Below are 21,308 nucleotides of genomic sequence, written 5' to 3' on the forward strand. Positions count from 1 at the left end.
AAGACCGTTGTATATCTACAAAGCGCCTAGAGCCAGACACAAATTTATTGAGCTGGCTAATATCTACTCCAGCCAGTTCGCCGGGTTCGTAAAAAGTATGGCAACCAACATGTTTCAACCTTGGTCTAGTGAAAGCTGCACAGTGAAGGATAATTCTTTAGTCTCACTACGTGAGGGCCAATGGGACAGTGTTCAGTTAGGACAACTATAATTGCGGCCATGTGAACCTTGCTAAGAGCTAGTAGTTCCATGGACCTTTTGCGTTACACTCTGGACCAGAAGGCTTTCGCAAAAAATCCCCACAAGTGCTGGTTGCTAACCAACGCTTACTGAGCTCGCGCAAGACCCATAGATCTAGCGCCCGAGTGCACGAAGACAATTGTACATCTGCTCGTTCCCATCCTAGTGGGATTTGGGTAAAGGCTTCCTTTCTAGCGAGCTTATCGTAGCTTAATAGCTACCATTTCTGCTTGATAGACACGACAGTGGTCTGGCAGTCTGAAACAAAAATTGATTGAGAGCTCTCGACAAAGGACTCCCCCTCTAACCTTTCCCATGAGCTTCAATCTATCGGTTAAAAAGCTCAGTGCGCCTCTTCTCCAGCTGGTGATACTTACGGCACTCAAAATTGGGGCAGAATGAATAGGGATATAAAAAAAAGTCTTTAGGTTAAATTATTACCGTAATTTTTATTAATGAATTTATTGAGTATCTTATAAAAGTGTTTTTATATAAAAGTTTTTCATTTATTTAATATCGTATCTAAACCTATAAGTACAAAAATTAAAACTAATTTATTTGTATTTTAGAAATCATATCGCTGTAGGCATATTCGATTTAAGTTTAGAGATCTTGAAAACAGATTTCCAATAAATCGATAATACATTAATATTGCTTTAACTATAGAATATTGGCACGAGAGTATGAGTATATTGTATACGACTGTTTATAACTAAAACTGTAGGCACGGCCTCTCACCCTTCACCATTACGTGCAGTCATGCGCTCTTTGACCCGGTATGCCACGCAGTTCTTGTGTGAGCGTGCGCAAAAGTGGATGTTTGCCGCAACCGCAGCGTCCACGGAAATCATCCAAATCCAAAGCCCAAACCATACCACCGCCGAGTCCTAAACTTTTAACAAACTGCGCTTTACGACGTATGTCCGACACATCGTCATATGAAACCCATTGATTGCCGTTGTATGCATATGGACCGATACGTCCTTGAGCATCACGTTCTACTGACCAACCACCACCATTGATTTTCTCACATATCTCATAATAGGCCAGGAAACCTGCTGCACGTGTAAATGCGCCAGCTTGTCCAGGACCTGTTGACTTAGCATTGAGACCGCGTTGCTTAACGTCCGCCAGCGTAAACGCTTGACCATATAATGGCATGCCCATAACAAGTTTCTCACGTGGTGTACCATTTTGCAACCAATAGTTAATACTGAAGTTGCCGTTGAAATATTCATTCGTATCGCCCTCGACGTAGTACAGTGGCGCTACATGACCTGTTTGCTTATCCCAGTGTCCGTGGAAGTCATATGTCATGACAGCAATCCAATCGAAGTAACGCGCTAACTGAGGTACATCATAGCCAGCATCGATAACCACTTTACTGGGCGAAACGGCAGCAGATAACAGAAGACCACGTGGCTTGAAAGCCTCGGATAGTTCACGCACTAATGCAGCAAAACCTTCTTTCTCGGCTGCTGAACCCTTTTTGCAATCAACTTGCCAGCATACTGGGTACTCCCAGTCCAAATCGAGACCCTCAAAACCATATTTGTCGATAAAAGCAAGTATGCTCTCAATGAAACGTGCGCGTGCCTCTGGATCTAAAACCAAACGTGCATATTTGCTACCCAATGAATCATTCCAACCGCCAATGGCGAGTGTCACCCGTATACCCTTATTCTTGTAGGCAACTACGCGTTCATAAAAATGATTATCGATGTCAGCCCACGAATCGTGTGTGCGTATGGTCAGTGAGTTACTGTTTAGTACAGCGAAACCGTAAACTATATGAGTGCAGAGGTTTTCATCAATATCTTCGGGCACATATTTACCCTCACCCGGGCGATACCAAGCCCAATTAGTAAAGTAGCAGACAACCTTATAATCACCGGAGCCAGTTATTGGTGGCAAAGTGGGTGGTTTTGGCCGTGAAGTTGGCTTTTTGCTGGGTATCTGTGAGGGTTTTTTGGTCGGTTTCGTAGGACGCGAAGATGTGGGTACTGCTGTTGGTTTGGGACGGCTTGTTGTAATGCTTGTGGGTTTAGGACGCTGTGGTGCTGGCCGTTTTGTTGTTGCCTCTTGTCGCATAGAACATTTGGCATTTTGTGGCCAATCACAGTAAAATTCATTCCAATAAAGGCCAGCCGGACAGCTAAGAAGTTACAGACAAAATATTAAAACGGAATATATTTTTAGGTGTGGGTTTAGGTTTTTACCTTTGTTCGATTAATTTTTCAAATTGGCAAATATAGTACTTGTTGCAGTCACGTTCGTGTGCCACGAAGCTTCGACCATTACAGGGCTTCACTTCCTCTGGTCCGAAATCTTCTAACGGAGAATTTTGTATTTGTTGAGAAGTTTCGAAGTATTCACTGGAGTATGTAGGATGTGGTTTTTGTGCACCCGGTTTTGGTTTGGCGGTATACGCTTGCGACGGACCGCTATCAGAAGCAACTACAAGATAGAAAAAATGAGTAAATAAATTGTTCGAATCTAATCACAAGCCATTAGAAAAATTCATCAATTACTCACTCATGGCATGCTGCTTCTGTTCTAGTACACACTTTGGTGTCACACCTGGATAATTTCGCAACACACGGTTAATAGTTTTAAGCAGTGGATAAGATTCGCAATCGCACACATTTTTGAAGTCATCCAAGTCGAGAGCCCAAATCATAGCGCCACCTAAGCCCATTGCACGAACATATTCACTCTTATGTCTGATCATTGAAATGTCATCGAAAGAAACCCACTGATCGCGTTGAAAAGCATACGGTCCCATGCGTCCACGTGGATCGCGAACCACATTCCATCCACGCTTGCGTACATACGAGCAGATCTCATAGTAGGCAAGGAAACCACGTGCGCGTGTCGCTTCACCCGCTTCTCCACCGCCATAAGTTGGCGCATTCAAATCATGATCCGATGCTTGTGCCAATGAGAACGATTGCCCATACATTGGCATACCCATTATGATCTTCTGTCGGTCAGCGCCATTTTGCAACCAATAGTTTATAGAGAAATTGGCATTAAACGTTTCTGTGCCTGCGGGATGGTCATACATGGGTGCTACGTGTCCAGTCTTTTGATCCCATTGCCCGTGGAAATCATATGTCATAACGGCGATCCAGTCAAAGTAATGTGAGAGTGTTGCCACATCATAACCAGCATCAATGACTTTCTTATTCGGTGAGACTGCAGATGATAAGAGTAGTCCCTTTGGTTTGAAGGCCTGTGATAGCTCACGCACCAAAGCAGTAAATGCATTCTTTTCATCAGCTGTACCCTTCTTGCAGTCCACTTGCCAACAAACTGGGTATTCCCAATCCAGATCAAGACCATCGAAGTTATACTTCTGTATGAATTCTACAACATGGTTTATGAAACGTGCTCTTGCCGCGGCATTGCGTACTAAACGTGCATACTTATCACCGGCTGAGTCATTCCAGCCACCAATGGCTACAGTCACTTTTACACCCTTTTTACGGAAGGCCACAACTCGTTCATAGAACTTATTGTCCAAATCAGCCCAAGAGTCATGTGGCTGTATGGTAAGCGTTTCGCGATTGAGCACGGCGAATCCATAGACAATGTGTGTGCAAAGATCGGGGTCAATGTCTTCTGGCAGGAATTTGCCACCATTCTGACGATACCAAGCCCAATTAGTGAAATAGCAGACAACTTTGAATTCGGAAGGCGAAGCTTCGTTCTCGGTGCCTGTGCCGGTGTTCGTGCCCTCACCCGTTTCTACAGCTGTGCCAATTATGGTGCCAGTACCCGTTTCTTCGATAGACTCCACTTCTTCCACATCACCATTGGGATCGATAACGTTTTCTTCGGCAAAGCCGGTCTCTATATCTTCCGGTATGACGGAACTTTCAATGCTATTTACATCTTCACCCGATTCCGTTTCTACAGTGGGTGCAATTGGTTCATTTGCACTAAGGCCAGCTAAAAATTCAATTTTGTGTCAGCTTCAAATCACCTTTCATTTCATTACACTGTGAACTTACGCAATTCTTCATAATCTTTTGGTGGGTCCTTTAATACATCGTGTATTTGTGTGAGTAGAGGATGTACACCATCTCCACAACGATTACGAAAATCGTCCAAGTCCAAGGCCCATACCATACCACCTCCCAAATTCAAAGCTCGTACCAATTGAGACTTTTTGCGAATCATTGCGGGATCATCGAATGACACCCACTGTGTGCCTTTACGTGCATAAGGTCCCATACGTCCCTGTTCATCCTGTACTACTTCCCATCCATCATTCTTAATGCGATCGCAAATCTTAAGAAGAGAATATATTATTTACATATATGTCTTCAATCATTTAGTTTAATAATTTCGTACCTCGTAGTAGGCCAAGAAGCCTGCGGCACGCGTAAATTCTCCCGCTTTGCCAGGACCAGGAGCCTTAGCATTGAGACCATTGAAGTTTGCATTTTCCAGCGTGAAAGACTGACCATATAGCGGCATACCCATAACAATTTTGCGTGAGGGAGCGCCCTTTTCAATCCAGTAGTTCAGGGAGAAATTCTGAGGAATAAAACAATAATGGATAGTTGATATTAGTTTTCAAAAATGAATCATTAAGTGTATATCACTTACGGCGTTGAAGTAGTCGATTTCATCTTCGGGATGGTAGAACAGTGGCGCAACATGTCCAGTCTTTTTATCCCATTGACCATGGAAGTCATAGGTCATTACAGCAATCCAGTCAAAGTATGTAGATAATTGCGGAACATCGTAGCCGGCATCGATAATTTTTTTACTAGGTGAGACAGCGGTTGAGAGAAGTAAGCCACGTGGCTTGAACTCCTCCGAAAGCTCTCGCACCAAAGCTGTAAATGCTTCCTTTTCATCAGGCACGCCCTTACTGCAATCCGTCTGCCAGCACACAGGATATTCCCAATCCAGATCGAGACCTTCAAAACCGTATTTTTCTAGGAACTCAACGGCATGCTTGACGAAACGTGCCCTGGCAGCGGGGTTGCGAACGAGTCTACTGTATTTGTCACCTTGCGAATCATTCCACCCACCCAAGGCAAGACTCACCTTAACACCCTTACTGCGCAAATCACTGACACGTGTATAGAAGTTATTGTCGATATCGGCCCAAGAGTCGTGTGTGCGTAGCACTAAGTTGGAGTAATCCAGCACAGCGAACCCATAAACAATGTGCGTACACAAGTCGGTATTGATGTCATCTGGGGTATATCGTCCCGCACTCTTGCGATACCAAGCCCAGTTAGTGAAATAGCAAACCACCTTGTAGTATCCATCGAGCGGTGCCAGTTCTGGCTTATCTGTTGGATATGTAGGACGAGGTGCACGCGTTGTGGTTGTTGTTATGGTTGGTGCGGGGCGTTTAGTTGGTTTTGGTTTTACTACAGCTGGGCCTCCTTGCGCAATTTCATTTTCGCCATGCTCGGAACTCCCACCTTCACTTACATCGTAACCACTCTCGTCCTGTGTACACTTGGCTGACAAAGGCCAGTCACAGGTGGTTAATGCCTCATTAAAGTGAAGGCCTGGTCCACAATCACCACCCTGTAAGCGGTTCCACAAACAGAAGAGAAATTTGGAACAGTCGCCCGGGTAGGCTACACGTTCCTCACCGTTACAAGGATCGTTGGGGTTAGAGTTACGCAGTGCCAGTAGATTGCCTGAACGTAGTGCTTGTGACTTAACTCTACGTAAGTACTGTCTGGTAGTAACGCACTGTACATTTTCGGGCCAATCGCAAATCTGTCGTATACCATCCCAGTGTAGATCGCCACCGCAAGAGTTCGGCACCAAAGCACCATTTACACAAATATAGTACTGGTCGCATTTCTTGTGGGTGTAGTATTCACCCTCGTTACATTTGGCGCTGGGACGTTGTGGTTTAACGGGTCGTTGAGGTTTACGAGTTGGTTTGCGTGATGGCTTACGGGATGGTTTGGAAGTAGGTTTCTTCGATGGTTTGCCTGAGGTTGTAGGCAAAGAAGTAGTGTTGGCAATGGTAGTGGGATGGCGAGTAGTTTTCTTGCTTACGCTAGTAGAGGCAGGATTGATGGTAGAACGACTTGTGGGTGGACGAACAGTTGTGCCCGGTGACTTTGTGGGACGTGTGGTAACTGAGTTAGAAGTTGCAACGGGTTTGTTTTTCACAGAACATTGCGCAGCTTCGGGCCAATCACAATTTTTGCTCTGATTATTCCAGTGCAAACCACCTGGGCAAAATTGCTGATGTAGTTCACCAACAGCGATGCACTGATAGTAAGCATTACAGTTATAGCGATCTGCGTAGAATTTACCAGGCTGACAGTTGGATGCTTGCACAACGGGGCGCACGACGGCTGGAGAAGGAATTGTTGTATGTTCAGGGCGATTGGGACGACGTGTGGTTGTTGGACGTCTGGTAGTTGTTGTTGTTATAGTAGTTGTGGTGGTTCTTCTGGTCGTGGTCGTTCTTGGTGTAGTGGATGTACTCGTTGGCGTCCACCAGGGTGTGGTTGATGTAGGACTGCTTGTTGGCCACCATGTTGTCGGTGTTGTGTGGTCATGTTGTTGAGAACTCGTGCTACTCACCGAGCCGTCACTACTTACCGTGGTCATTACAGGCGGTATAGGTGTAACAGGCGCCACTGGCCGCTTACAATTTCCACGATGTGGTGGTTCGGTGTTGAGTAATCCTAAAGCGCGATTGATTGCTTTGAGCAGTGGGAACGCTTCACTGCAGCAACGGTTTTGGAAATCATCCAAATCGACAGTCCATGCAGCAACGCCACCAAAGTCGTTATTTGCTGCATAACGTGCCTTTGCCTCCACAGAAGCAGGATCTTCGTAGCCGACCCATTGGTTTCGTAACATTGCGAAGGGCCCCGATTTGCGCTCGCCGTCACGTCCCTCTAGCCATTTGTCTTTGCGTATGCGATGACAGATCTCGTAGTAGGCCAACATGCCTGGCTGTTTGGTGAACTCACCGGGTTCACCGGGTGCTGAGGTGGCTACGCCTTCGCCTACTAAAGTGGTGCTGGCTCGATCAAGTGTAAATGACTGTCCATAAAATGGAATACCCATTATAAGTTTTTCTCGTTTGGCGCCAGATTTAATCAACAGTTGCATGGCGTAATCTGTGTTATATTGCGGATAACGATCGCCTTTGCGTCCATAGAGTGGACTAACATGACCCGTGCGTCCTTCCCAAGCGCCATGATAGTCGTAAGTCATTACGGTCATAAAATCAACCAACTTCGATAATTCAGCTAGTTCGTAAGCCTCAGTGATAATTTCCTTGTAACCAGATAGAGCAACGCCGAGTTGTAGCTTCTTGTCGACACGATCGAACTCATTACGTATTTCTCGAACCAATTTGGTGAAATTGGGCTTATCACTTGCCGGACCTTTCGAACAGTCGCTTTGCCAACATTTCGGATAGTTCCAATCCAAATGCAAACCGGAGAAACCGTTACGTTTTAGAAAGCCTACCAAATTTGAGGCAAAAACTTTACGTTTTATCTCATCGCCCGCAAGTCGGGAATATTTATCGCCGGCAGAATCGGTCCAACCTCCCAAAGCGATCAAAACGGGTACACCCGATTGCACGGCACGATTGTAATACTGATTCTCTACATCCACCCATGGATCAAATTCTTTGATAGTCAGATGGTCGGGGTCCAGCGAGGCAAAGGAATAAATAATGGTAGTGCACAAGCTGCTATCGAGATTTTCCGGCACAAATTTGCCATCCGCCTTGCGGTAGAAAGCCCAATTTGTGATGTGACATAAAACCTTTGGAGAGGTGTTGTAATTTTTGCGTGCAGGTGGCGCAGATTTTAAATGCGTCGGCGCACCATAATATTCACCAATATCACCGTTTTGACTGTGAGTCAGCGCACCATAGCCGAATTGCTCGCGTAGCAACTCCACGTCGTCTTGTTGATCGAAGTGCTCCCCCTCAACGGGTTTCAATATCTGCTGATAGGGTGAGTCAGCCCGGTATGGTTGTGGCAAATACTTGTTATCCAGCGATGGCGCTACAAAGGCGGCATATTTGTCCGAAACCGTCCAGGGATCGGGTGCGCCAAAGTTTTCTACATCCCCGTACCCATCCACAGAGATTGTGTCCAGCAATTTCTGCGACTCAGCCTCGGTGGCGGTGGTGCTGCGTACAAACTCCGCATTCGAAACCAGCTCCGAATCCTCATTTTCATCTTCCTCCTCATCTGTTGGCAGGGATTCAACTGAGTCACGTATAAATGAACGCACTCCGAAGGAATCGCTTAATTCACTAAGTTTATGTAAATTCACTGATGGTACGCTTTCTACGGCGCTGCGCAGTGGCAAGAAGACATCCCCAAAGGAAGGGCGCATGCTGAATCTGCTGAGCGCCTGTATAGCCTGATCCTCTATGGGCACGCTTTCCACAGCCGAGCGTACAAAACTGGCTGTGGAGTGCGACGTGGGCTCGATATCATGCACTTCAGGTGCCTCAATGCGTATGTGCGCCATTGTTTGACTACTCAGATAGCAGAGTAACTGTGGAGATTGGAAGGAAAAATATGTTAATTTAAAAAATTAATTATTGAAGTAGGAAAATTATATAAAGCTGCAAATTTCTCTAAAAGGCTTTCAATGCAAACTTAAGAAACGTTTAAAATAGCGAAGTCTCACTTTCAATCGTATTTTGGTGAGATCACGAGAGCTTTTGTTGAGTATTTCTCGCATAGAAAACTTTACCTTGTCTTTGACGTCTTGTAGATCGCGATGATATTACATTTTTACGATCTTGGAAGTTGCCGTTTCCTTCTTTCAAAACCCTTTTTAAATCTAAGCATGCTCTAACCTCAAATAATCAAATATTGCATGAATTTGGTTGAATAAATTTAATCCTTCGACTAAATAGCTTAACATTTTTTTTGAACAAATTTTTATTATTTTTCGTTATCTGCAATTTTTTCAGTTCATTCAATTAAATTGCGATTGAAAATCTTTACAAATGATGAGACAACAAACGCCAACACTCAACGATTTCGAGGAAAAACAAAGTTAAATTTCGAGCACACTATTAATCATTGGAACTTACCAGCAGGCAAGCCGCTGCACCACCGCTCACAACGCCCATTTTGGTGTTCTTTGCAGCAATAGCTTTCTTTTGTCACTGGAATTCAACGCCGGAATCTGTGCCTCCGTCCTCGTTGGACCTTTGTTTTATGCTTTCCTTCTTTGCTGCTACTCGCCCGTTTCTCTGCTATTGTTTTTGTTTACAAGCTAGCTACCGTTTGTATGAGTAATTAATCTCGCGCTATACTGTCTGCAAAGAAAAACAAGAAGAAGCACATAAAGAATTGTTGTTAAGAATCACACACAAATGTTAGTAGTTTGTCTGTCAAATCTGCACAATGCAATTGATGGAGACAAGTCGTTTGTCACAGTCACAACACGTACGCTGCTCTTTTTCTTCCTCTTGTTTTTTTTATTGAATGGTCATATAAAATTTATATACTTCTATATATATGTATTTATATGTGCTATAATAAATTTCCAGCTTTTTGAGCAATTTTCGTTTCTTAAGAAGACACTCTCACTGACGACGCATGCGTATGACGGCGAAGTTGCCCGTTCGATCGCTGATAAACCAATGAAAGTTGTAAAAAGATTCAACATAGCTCGAAGACTTGTAAAATATTTTCATTTCAATGAATAATACAATTAATAACAACAAAAAAATTGATTATGATTAGTATTAAAAGCTTGAAATGTGTTATAAGCCAACAAAAAAAGTGGAAAAAAAACAAAAAGCCATCAAAACACAATGTGATTCCCTGACGCACATATAAGGGAAGCCGCCATTGTGCGTGTCCTGCATGCAAAGCACCACGCACACACACACACACACATGTGCCAGTGTATGAAAGCGCACAGCAAACAAAACATAAATAATAAATATGCGTTTGTGTGAGTAATAAAAACTGTTCACGCTGCCAGGCGCTGACAAATCGGGAAGCGAATTTCGTTGTAAAATCAATTTTAGTCACACTTCATACGAATTTTCAAGTGCCTACAACAACAAAAACAAATACTTGTGCGTGGCTATTAAGGTCATTGTGAAGTGTGCGTATGCGTTAGTGTGTGTGTCGCTTTGCTGCGAATTCGCATATGAGTATCATATGATTGATTGATGTACACGAGCTACTCCTGCCGAGCATTGATTGATGATCACAAAGAAAATATTCTGTTTACACTTACACACACATATGTACATACGAGCATGTACATAATTCAGATGGATCTCTTTATGACATTTATATGCCATATATGTGTTTGTTTTGTCTTTTTGTACGTGCTTTACTATGCCCACACTCACTTTACCGTTACAATATTATGCAAAGCTTAGTTGTTGCTGTGTGCGTACGTTTTTGTTGTAAGGAATGTCCGTGAGCGCATGTTCTTCGCTTAGCTCTTCCGTATAAATAAAATATTTGTATGGAATTTCGTGGATATGCCCGCAAAACCTTTTTTATTGGATTATAATTATAAATTATTTTTGTTTTTTATTTTATAATACCGCAATCTAAACCAAAAATATTTTTCAAACTTTTAATCCCAACTACCGGATTGAAGAATAAAAAAAAAAATTTCCTAAGTTTATAACAAAAATTAAAAAAAAAATTGTTTTAAATTAACATTTTTTCTCCTTTGCATACTTTCTAAAATTTTAATTTTAAATAAATTTTTAATCCATAATTTTTTTATTAAAAAATTCGCAACCCTGCGCATGAATTCTACGAAACTTCTTTCTGTAATTTAAAAATCTAAAGATAATGTTTTATATAGCTACGGTAAAAGTCTCAGCGTATCAACTGCTTCATAGGACATTTGAGGTTAGGCTGCTGAAAATGGCTGAAATGGTTTTTCTGTTAGAACATCGATGACTACACAAACTTAACAAAATATGTATAAAGATTCTCTCAATACTTTGTTTTGTTCCTAATATTACAACAACACATAACACTGTACACTATGTATGTATGCATATTTCCTCTTAATTTATTGCATATTCACGCAATTTCGCATTGTATCGCGATCATTACACCCACGAGTGCGAACGTGCTCTGAAAACCTTTACCATTAAATCGCCTTCCGGATTGGCCACACAGCATTGCAATTAAAGTGTAACAAATGAATAATGGAAATACTAAATGCCAAACGCAAAACGCTCAAATGTAAATGTAAACGTGCGCGATTTCCGCAACACATAAATAAATGTAACGTTCCAATTAAACCACGCGCGCCTTGCGACGAAATTCTAAATTCCTGTGAGTGTGTCTATCAATGAGAGCCTGCGTTGTGTGCTAACGGGTAATTAGCTGAAAAAACTAGAAAACACGCGACGTATTAAACACAGCCTATGCGCGCGACCGCAGCTATCAGAAACGCAACTGATGGCCGACTCGCACGAAATTCTGGCTGGAAGTGATTGTAAGCCGTTGGAGTGCTGAACAAAAGCCCATTGGTATGCAAGGCGGTGCGCCTATTTTACTTAAAAGTCTGTTGAAGGTTTTCGATGACGGATAGTGAGTGGTTTGATGATAGCTGGCGGCTTAAGTGGGGGCGTATTTGCATGGCTGATTGTTATTTGTGGGTTTAAATATATTTGAATGTATGAATGTAAGTGTGTTATATTCTAACCAAATATTCAAGGAGTATAATTTCATATTTTGAGTAGAGTTTTTTAAATATTTTTTTCGCTATTATGTTCTTGTAAAGTTAAATAATCGGAACGCTCAAGCTACTAAGTTACTTCACATTTTGTCCATGTTTAATTTTTTAAACAAAACATAAATATATATGATCAAATTTGGCCAGGACCAGTCCATATAAACTGCTGGCGCATACCGAATCGTTAAAAATTGTTTTCCTAGTTTGGTACAACCTTTTTTATTCTCCATATCCATATCTCCATATGTCAATTAGTGTGTATTTAGCAGCTGTTTGCTTACGATCCGAAAAGATTTTTATCATGAAGAAAACATAACGAGGTTTGATTGAAATTTTGTGTTGAAGTGTTTTGGGGAGTCGACTTTAACACAAACATTCAAGCGACAGAAAGCATTTAGTCAAGATCGTGAAGTCGTCGAAAACTTTCCTCACTGCTTGAAAATCGTTGTGTTGGCATCAGAGAGATAGCAGAGAGTCTCAACATCTCTTATGGATAGACTCAACACATTTTGGTTAATGTTTTGGGTTGGAGCGTGTCAATGCTAGAATCATACCAAAAGGCCAAGGTCTTTTGAAATAACGACACTGAGTAGAGGTAGAAAAGAGATGCTTGATCACGTAGCTGAGGACTCTATATTCAACAAAAGCATCACTACTGGTGACTGACTACGTTGATTTATGAATATGACGTCGAAACTGTCCAACAATTCGTTAAGCGATCCAAAAATGAGCCGAAATCGAAAAAACAAAAATTTCGTTGGCGTTGGCATGCTTATATTGACTCAGGAGGCTATTTTGAATGCGATAATATAGATTTGTGTTAAAATTTTATTATTTTTGTCAATTCTGCACAAATTTGATTTGATTAAAGCCAAGAGACGTCGAACGTCGATTCTGCATGTCGGAAATGTTGCTTCAACGCCACCAAAAGAAGTAGTTTTTGCATCGGATTGTCACTGGCGATGAAAAATGGATTCATTATGATAACCCAAAGCGCAAGAGATCGTATGTGAAGCCCGGCCAACTATCGACATCCACAGCAAAGCCGAATATCCATGGTGCCAAGGTTATGCTATGTATTTGGTGGGACCAAAAGGGTGTGCTCCATTATGAGCTATTGAAATCGGGTCAGACGATCAATGGGGACCACTACCAAAAACAATTGATTCGTTTGAAAAAGGCCATCGCGGAAAAACGACCAGAATATGCGACCAGACACGAATCAATAATTTTTCACCATGACAACGCTCGGTCACATGTTGCAAAGCCAGTTAAAAACTATTTGGAAAACTGTGGGTGGGAAGTTCTACCTCACCCGCCTTATAGCCCAGACATAGCACCCTCCGATTACCACTTGTTCAGATCAATGCAGAATGCTCTCACCGGAGTACGCTTCACTTCAGAACAGGGTAACAGAAATTGGCTCGATTCTTTCTTGACCTCCAAGCCCGAGAAGTTCTTTTGGGATGGGATCCACAAACTACTAGAAAGATGGGCAAATATCGTAGCATCCGATGGGCAATACTTTGAACATTAAATGTATAACAATTTTTTCACAATAAAGTCTTAATTTTCTAAAAAAAACGCACGAATTAATACATGCACCCAATATTTAAATTATATTTCTATGTTTAGACATAAATACTTCAATAAAGTATCACATTTAATTTTGTGTTCTTCTTCATTTATGACACACATTCTATGTCTTTAAGTGAAACATTAAAAAATATATATATATTTTAATAACCTAATGATGTTAAACTACGGAAATTTCACCGCATATTATAACCTAAGTGCTTTTTATTAATATTTATGGCACTAAACTAAAAGTTTGGCATAAATCACATCAAATTAAGTCAAAACTATCTAATTAATAAACTAGTAAACATTATTACTAGCTAAGTGGGTTAAATCGAAAAAATCACAAAAATGTAAATAAGCGAAAGAAGCTCAAACGCTTGTAAAGCATTTGTCAAAAGAATTCAAAGGCGAATATTAAAAATAATATATTCAAACCAAATAGAAATTATATGTTTTCGTTTGAAAGGCCTAAAGAGCGCAAAAACAAATTTCATGAAGTATAATGTTTTTTGGGTTTTAATAAAAATCTTAACAAAGTCAAAAAAAAAAAATGTTTTCGAAGTAAAAGTTAGAGCATTCTAAATTAAAGCATTTTTAAACAAATATTTATATTTCCTTATCAATGATAATAGCTTTAAACTGCCGACGTTACAGCTTGAAATTACGCACATTTATTAAATTTACAACATTCTTAATGCCTCTCAATAACAGCTCAGATTTCACAAAAACTTCAAAAGCTCGATTATATTAATATTTATGAAAAAACATATATTGTTATGCCTTAATTAGATTAAGCCATGACACATTGGCAGAATACAATAACAACAACAGCAATAACAACTATCAAAACAATTTCCAGCGAGTTCAATGTACCTTTGTGGTGCAGCCACCAAGAACCAAAGCCAAGAATGACAACTTGAATGCAAATTTCTGCTGCGAAAGTTCAAGCACACCAAGCCACGTTTTCAAAAAATTAATAAAAAGAAAAATAATAAGCAATTGAGTGGCATATTCCACCGCTGCCGGTGATGCTGCGTATTTGAATGAAATTAAATTACAAAAACCTGCGCAGCACGCCAATTAAGTGACAACAAAGCACTGATTTACATTAAAATGAGAACAAAAAATCGAAAGGAGCTAAGTGAGCGGCATTACAAGCTGTTATAAATATTTACACTGCTTGTTTGCCGCATGTTTTAACCTAATTTTTGCGGGCGGCTTGCAGATTAATCAAAAGACGGGCTGCTGTTTGTTGTTGTTGACATTTCCTACATGTTCGTTTGTTGCCTTCCTTCCCCGCACTTTTTCAACGAAGCATTAAGGATGTTATGAGAAGAGAAGACGAAAGGTGTGAAAGAAAAGTTCCACCAACCATAAAGTTGGCAATGTAAACAAACACCAATAACGGTATAACGGTGTTCGCACAGCATTCAAGCGTTCAAGTGGAAATTCGATATGCAAGTGGGCAGGTCTCATTAGTGGCCAATTGGCCGAAAATAAACAAAACGCATGTACCATACATACATATTTGTGTGAAATATTTAAAAACGGACATGAGGGTTTCCGCTTTTTACAACTTTTTTTTATTTGAAAAAATTTTTTTTTTTTATAAAATTTTGTTTTTAATATTTTTAAACTAACATGGAAAAAAACACAAACTGTGCGAAGTCCATTTATACTGCTCTTCTATAACTTAAATTTTTTTTTGGTTAGAAATTTTAAAAACCAAATACAATTCGTTGAAGGTGCAATTGAAGAATATAAAGCAATTTCCAAGTAATCAAAACGAGCTTGAACCCCATAATTTCGTAAAATAAGCACTAAGTTTAAATTGAAAGCTAGTTCTATGACTAGATAACAAATTTGTGGAACAGTACTTTAATATTTACTAATTTACTTACTTTCTGTTAATAAAACACAAAAGACTTAAGCAACAAACTCGATATGCATTATAATGGTTGACTTTTTTATTAACACTATCGCTAAAATTTATACTTTTCTACTGTAATGCTGCAAATATATCTTCCAGAAACTTCAAAAAGTCAAACATACTACCCTAATGGTCACATAAATCCGCAGATATTTGCCTTTATAGGCCTGAAAGCGAAAATCTTTTAATGAGAAATACTAAAGAAAACATCATTCTATGCAAATTCAATTAAAGGTGTGAATTATTAACAGTTTCTTATGTTAGAACATCAAGCGAATACAAAAGTAAAAAATTGCAGAAAATAAAATTGAAGAGAAGTTTGCAGATCAAGTTGTCTCTCATAATTATGCAAAATCATTAATGCTAATATTTAAAACAAAATGGGTAGGAATGGAAGTGTATGTATGTATGTGTATTTGCACCGTTAAATGAGCCACTTCATAGCTGGATGACCGCAATTCTATAAGCATATTGGACCGCTTTCATTTATGTTAAGTAGCTGTCAACACAAATATGGACCAATTTGTCAAAAACATTGAAAAAATGGAAAAAATAGGTAAACAGAGCAAATTATTTAAATGCGTGTGAGATGTATGTATGTTGCAAATAATTGGAGATGAAGTGTAGAAATTTAAGTAGGTGAAGATTTCCAAGAGAGTTGAAATAAATAGTTTATTTTATTGTTTATCATATAAAAATAGTCCTCATCAAATGCTTTCTTCATATAACTCACAAATGTTTTCTCTAAAGAAATTATAATTTCAACTTCTTTTCTTCTTAATCTCTTGAATATACCATCAATAATCCTCTTACTTCATTTAATTCCCTAGCTTTTTGCGTTAAACTAAAAACATCACTTCAGATAAAATAAATAAATAGAAATAAGTCGCAAAAACAACAAAAAAGTGGCGCACACCAGCCGGCGTCATTATGCAAAATTAGTCCTACCTCTCTACCAGCTTATAAATCTTTCGATAAACATGCGAAATAGAAAGTAGAAATTTGTGGCAATCGAATAATTATCCAAATGAGCACACACAAATACATACATTCACACTGACATATAAATAAACATAACTACACTCGCATTATATGCGGAAGAAGCTAATTTCATTAATTCGATTTAATGGGATTAATTGGCATTTAATTGATAATTTACAGCTTTTCCTTATATTAAAAATGTTTTTGGGTGTGATTCATCACTAAACGCGTTATAAATAACTTTTGCATTTTTTAGTGATATTCATGTATGACTTTTTTTTTTTAAGTTCCCAAAGGTCAAAATTGTTAATTCTAGTTCTTATGTTCTTCAGGCTTCGTAGCCCAAGGAGATTTGTAGCTCGACTGCTTTGATATTCATGTATGACTTTTTTTTTTTAAGTTCCCAAAGGTCAAAATTGTTAATTCTAGTTCTTATGTTCTTCAGGCTTCGTAGCCCAAGGAGATTTGTAGCTCGACTGCTTTGATTTAATTTTAAACATTTTTTCCTAACCTCTCATAGCATAGTCAGGGATTGGGTTCATTTGATTTTGGCACTGATAATATCAGTTTCATTAATTCGCTGAGATACAGCTTATTTTGACACATATATTGTTGAGTTGTGAGATAAACGTTTTATTTGGACTGCCGCCTAAAGTGTCTAGGTTTGCTTATAACCACCAAAATTAAAAAAAAATGTATATTCATGTTATTAAAAGCGCCTAAACTTTCTCTTAAATGCTTTGAGCTTGTCTTTCCATTTATATAAATTTTGGAATCTTCAGCACAACATTTAAATCGGCTATTTTATAGGGTCTACGAAAGGGCAAGTATTAGGAAAACCCATTTTTATGTTAGCCAGAAAAACCTCAAATGCGAACCTCAAATACGGACGGCGGTTTTAGTCATAAAAATATACTAATTAATCTCACATTTTATCGAAATAATTATAATCGATAATTTCTAAAACTCCTATAAACAGAAAATTTTAATCTTTCTGATTTTTAAATAAAAAGTTTTTCCAATAAACAATCTTTGAATAAAGCGAATATTTATAAATATTATATATATTTTTAAATATTGTTATTATATGATTATTAAAACCTTATTATTTTCTTTAGTTCTTCTAATTTTTAAGCTTCAAATTTATCAAATTAAATTGTTTCAAAATTTTTAAATTTTTTCAATTTTACTTTTTTTATGGTTAAGAATGTAGAAAATAATAAATTTATTTTTTAAAACGAAAAGGAATATAGTTTTAAATTTTTTTTATTAGATCAAAATTTTTTTTTTAAATTTATATAATTTTTGAAATATAAAAGATAAATAAAACTTGAAAATATGTGTTGAAAAGATAATTAATAATTCAAAAATATAGATTTTTTTTTAAATTTTGCAATGAAATTCTCATTTATTCTTAATCAGCGTTACCTTCAATCTTTATAATCTGAGTAATAAAATTTATTTAATTAATATAAAATATTAAATATTATAAATAAGTAATTTTTTTGAAAATATGCATATTTCTTAAGGAATTATTATATATGTTTTTATGTATTAAAAGTAAATACAACTTTTGCTTCCTAAAAATTATAGTTAATATTTTTCTTTTTCAACATTTTGCAATAAAAGTCTCATTTATATCTATTAGTCGGTGTTACTTTCAATCTGAAAACTTCGAAATTTGATTTTTTTTGAATTTCGAATTTTTTTTTAATTTTATTTTCGAAAAATAATCAAATTATTTTTCAAAGTAAAAATATATATATTATATTATACTTTAATTTAACTAATTTTTGCTTTTTTGAAAATTTTTGAGCTTTTACAACTTTTATTTTATTTAATTTAAGTTTAGAAATATGGAAAAAATTAAATTAATTTAATGTAATAAAAGGTTATAATAACCGCTATAAGCACATGGAAAAATAGTTATTTAATTTTTTACAATGAATTTTACATATTTCTTAAAAATTGTATGTTATTTAATTTTTTAAATATTTTTTAAAACTTTAAAAGTAAATAAAACTTAAAAAATATTTTATTTCAACAAAATTATAGCTAAAGTTTTTAACTTTCAATATTTTGCAATACAAATCACATTTATTTCTAGTTGATGTTACTGTTATTCACCACACGAAATTTTTATTTAATATTATCGCTATTTTTTAGCTAACGAAGTTCTAAACTATGCATTAAAATATTTTATAAAAATTTATTTAAAAAAAATATTATTTTTACTTTAAAAATATAAAATCAAAACTTTTTGTGCCCACTCACCTCGAGATATACTCCGCTATCCGCATGCAGCACACGTAACACGCATTAACGAAGCAACGTTTAAAACCAGATTATTCTATTTAAAAGTAAGTAATTTCTTTTAACACAAACACGCACACAGCGAAGCTAATTTCTAACGTCTCTTTGTTTATGTTTTGTTTGTGTTTTTTCACAAGTTTCGGCACACTTTTCACATTTCTAATCAATTGAATATATTCCACGCGGCCACGGCCGTCACCTACAATTGGCCACAATTCGCCAGTGACATATTTTCAAACGCGGCGCACCGCTACACAGCCAAGACGCTGGCAAATAGCGAAGTGGTGAAGCGTGCAATTTGTATTTCCAACGGCGCGTTGCAACAAATGACGCGCAGACGCGGTTGATTAATTGAAATTCACGGCAAATTCACTTGGAAACACGGCAATTAGGCGGCGCAACAGCACGAGTCGTTAATATGTGTGTGTGGTGGTGTTGGTGGGAAGTTCAAGCGCACAACTCTTTCCAATTAAGAAATTGTTGAAAAAAGAGAATAATTTTTATTTATATAAAATGGAAAAAGTTTCCAGCTGCGAACGGACAGCAACGGTCAGCGTAACTGAGCAAACGCGCGTAAGAATCCAACTGATTCTGAGCTGGACGCGGCGCGCGCTATTTATACAAAACGCGGCTGGGTGCGCAAGCGCCAAAAAGAAAACTAAAAAAGCGTTCTCCGGTTTCGGTGTGCATGCAAATACAAAACACAAAGAAAAAGAAATGCCGAGAAAAAAAGAAAGGTGGCGCATGGTGGGGGTGAAGCGCAGAAAAAGAGAAGGCAAGAGTAGTTGGAGTCGAAGAAGCCAATCGATAATGACAACAACCGTGTCAGCAACAACAGCGACAACATGTAAATACAAAGACAGTGGCAATTGGAGACTGGCAGTTAGCTGTAGCAGGAATAACGCGTCGAGAACGCAGCAAATTCAAAAGAAAACGAAACGCATGAATAAACAATCGCGCTGGAGTTACAGTCATAACGGACGGTCGTGGATAATCACTTGGAAAAACAAAAAAAAATTAAAAAAAAAACTACAAAAAATATTTTAAAAAAAATAATAAAAATATAAAATAAGCAAAAAATGATTTAAAAAAAGAGCAGAAAGCAGCGCCACAGATGCGCGCGTGCGCAATGGTAACAGTCACACAAATAGCGTAAATTTAAATAACAAAAAAGTGCTTGCCTGCGGAATGAGTAAAATATGTTAAAATGCCATGTTTAAGATGTTTTCAGGAATTCAGCAGCGAAAAAGCATAAAAACTTGTGAATTAAAAAAGAAATATTTATATCGACGCAAGCAATGCGACATACTTGAAAATTAAACAAAAACGCTAAAAAATTCAAAAGCTTTGCAATGCTGGCAAAGAATGCAATAAAGCGTTTTCTTTATGTTTGTTGTACGCCGATTAGTTGTTGCGCCTGCTCGCGCGCTTGTTTGGCTGGTGCTAAGCGCTACTTCAGCAGCAGGCGCGGCTGCGTAGCCGGTCATAAGGGGCACGTCACGTCGCAAACGCAATGACAGCTTTAGTGTCTAAATTTTCATGGGCAACGCACGGCAGCAGCTTATGCGTTTCCTTATTTACCGGCCGGCAATTGATTGCATTTTTTGGTTGCCTTTTGGCCGAAACCGGAAAGATGTGGCAAGAGAAATATATGGTATTTACTACCTTGAGTGAGTTTAGCTGAAATTTTTACTTAAGGGATATTACTCTGCTGTTTTGCTAATTGAAACGAAAAAAATTAAATAAAATAATAATACAATTAAATTTTTTCTTTCAAGTGCTTAAGTTTTATAACCGCTGGTGTTATGCATTTTTTGTTGTTGCAGTAAAACAATGGTAAAAATTTTAAGAATCTTCCACCCCTGTCATGTATGACTACTAGCGTGAGTATAATTGCCGCTTGCAAACGTACACAATTTGTATTACGCGTGACAACCAGCTACTGATCATAGGCAGTTGGGTAACCAGACGCTACTTTGGTATATTATGTACGTATAAACACCAGTCCTTATTGTAAGCTTAAGTTAGGTAAACCGGCGTGTAATATCAATCCCAGATAAATCGCCTGACAACCGAAATGCTTCAATCATAGCCCGGCGAAAGCTGAACAGTGGAGGAGAAAGTATCTAAATGCCTTGCTAAGAGCCAGTAGTTTAATAGACCTCTTACGTTCTACTCTGGGCCAAAAATACCGCTCTACAGTTTCGAACGATTCCGCTATGGCCAGACACCCAGACAAATATAATATGACAGCAGCTTGATGCTATTGCTAGTGAGTTCAGTCACTTCTTGACTAGCTTTGAGATCACCTTTAGCGAGCTCACGATCTTTATAGTGATGCTACTATCTGAGTCAATGCATACCGTCCTGAAAGAAGCTGCTACCTTGATGGCTGCCACTTCTGCCTGAAACTCACTATAGTGCTCTGGCAGTCTGAAGCAAGAGCTGGTTGAGGGCTCGCTCCGAGATATGTGCGTGGAGAAAATGCCAACAGGAGTGGGCTCCGCTTCGCAGTGATCTAAGATAAAAATATGGGTCCGGTTTGGTT

General features: G+C 38.4%; 1 protein-coding gene across 2 annotated transcripts; it reads right to left on the minus strand.

The window, feature by feature from the left end:
- Positions 1-663: 663 nt before the first annotated feature.
- Cht10 (Chitinase 10) lies at positions 664-19,328 on the minus strand. Of its 2 annotated transcripts, none has more exons than XM_036359995.2 (8): positions 18,722-19,328; positions 9,320-9,547; positions 4,858-8,772; positions 4,600-4,785; positions 4,257-4,536; positions 2,776-4,194; positions 2,460-2,697; positions 664-2,395 (listed from the first exon to the last, which is right to left on the minus strand). In XM_036359995.2, the coding sequence occupies exons 2-8, from the start codon at positions 9,356-9,358 to the stop codon at positions 988-990; spliced, it is 7,485 nt and encodes a 2,494-aa protein (XP_036215888.2). In that variant the 5' UTR covers positions 9,359-9,547; positions 18,722-19,328; the 3' UTR covers positions 664-987. The 2 variants fall into 2 exon arrangements, with proteins under 2 accessions (XP_036215888.2, XP_069963315.1); XM_070107214.1 differs by lacking the exon at positions 18,722-19,328 and adding an exon at positions 9,682-9,840.
- Between the last annotated feature and the right edge of the window lie 1,980 nt (positions 19,329-21,308).

This window comes from Bactrocera oleae, chromosome 3, assembly GCF_042242935.1.
Source record: "Bactrocera oleae isolate idBacOlea1 chromosome 3, idBacOlea1, whole genome shotgun sequence".
Classification (NCBI taxonomy): domain Eukaryota; kingdom Metazoa; phylum Arthropoda; class Insecta; order Diptera; family Tephritidae; genus Bactrocera; species Bactrocera oleae.

Coding starts and splice junctions, on each gene's coding strand:
- Cht10 (XM_036359995.2), bottom strand. CDS start 9,358: ATGGGCGTTGTGAGCGGTGGTGCAGCGGCTTGCCTGCTG. Junction 4,786..4,857: donor AAATCGACTACTTCAACGCC/GTAAGTGATATA, acceptor TTTATTCCTCAG/AATTTCTCCCTGAACTACTG. Junction 4,537..4,599: donor GCTTCTTGGCCTACTACGAG/GTACGAAATTAT, acceptor TCTCTTCTTAAG/ATTTGCGATCGCATTAAGAA.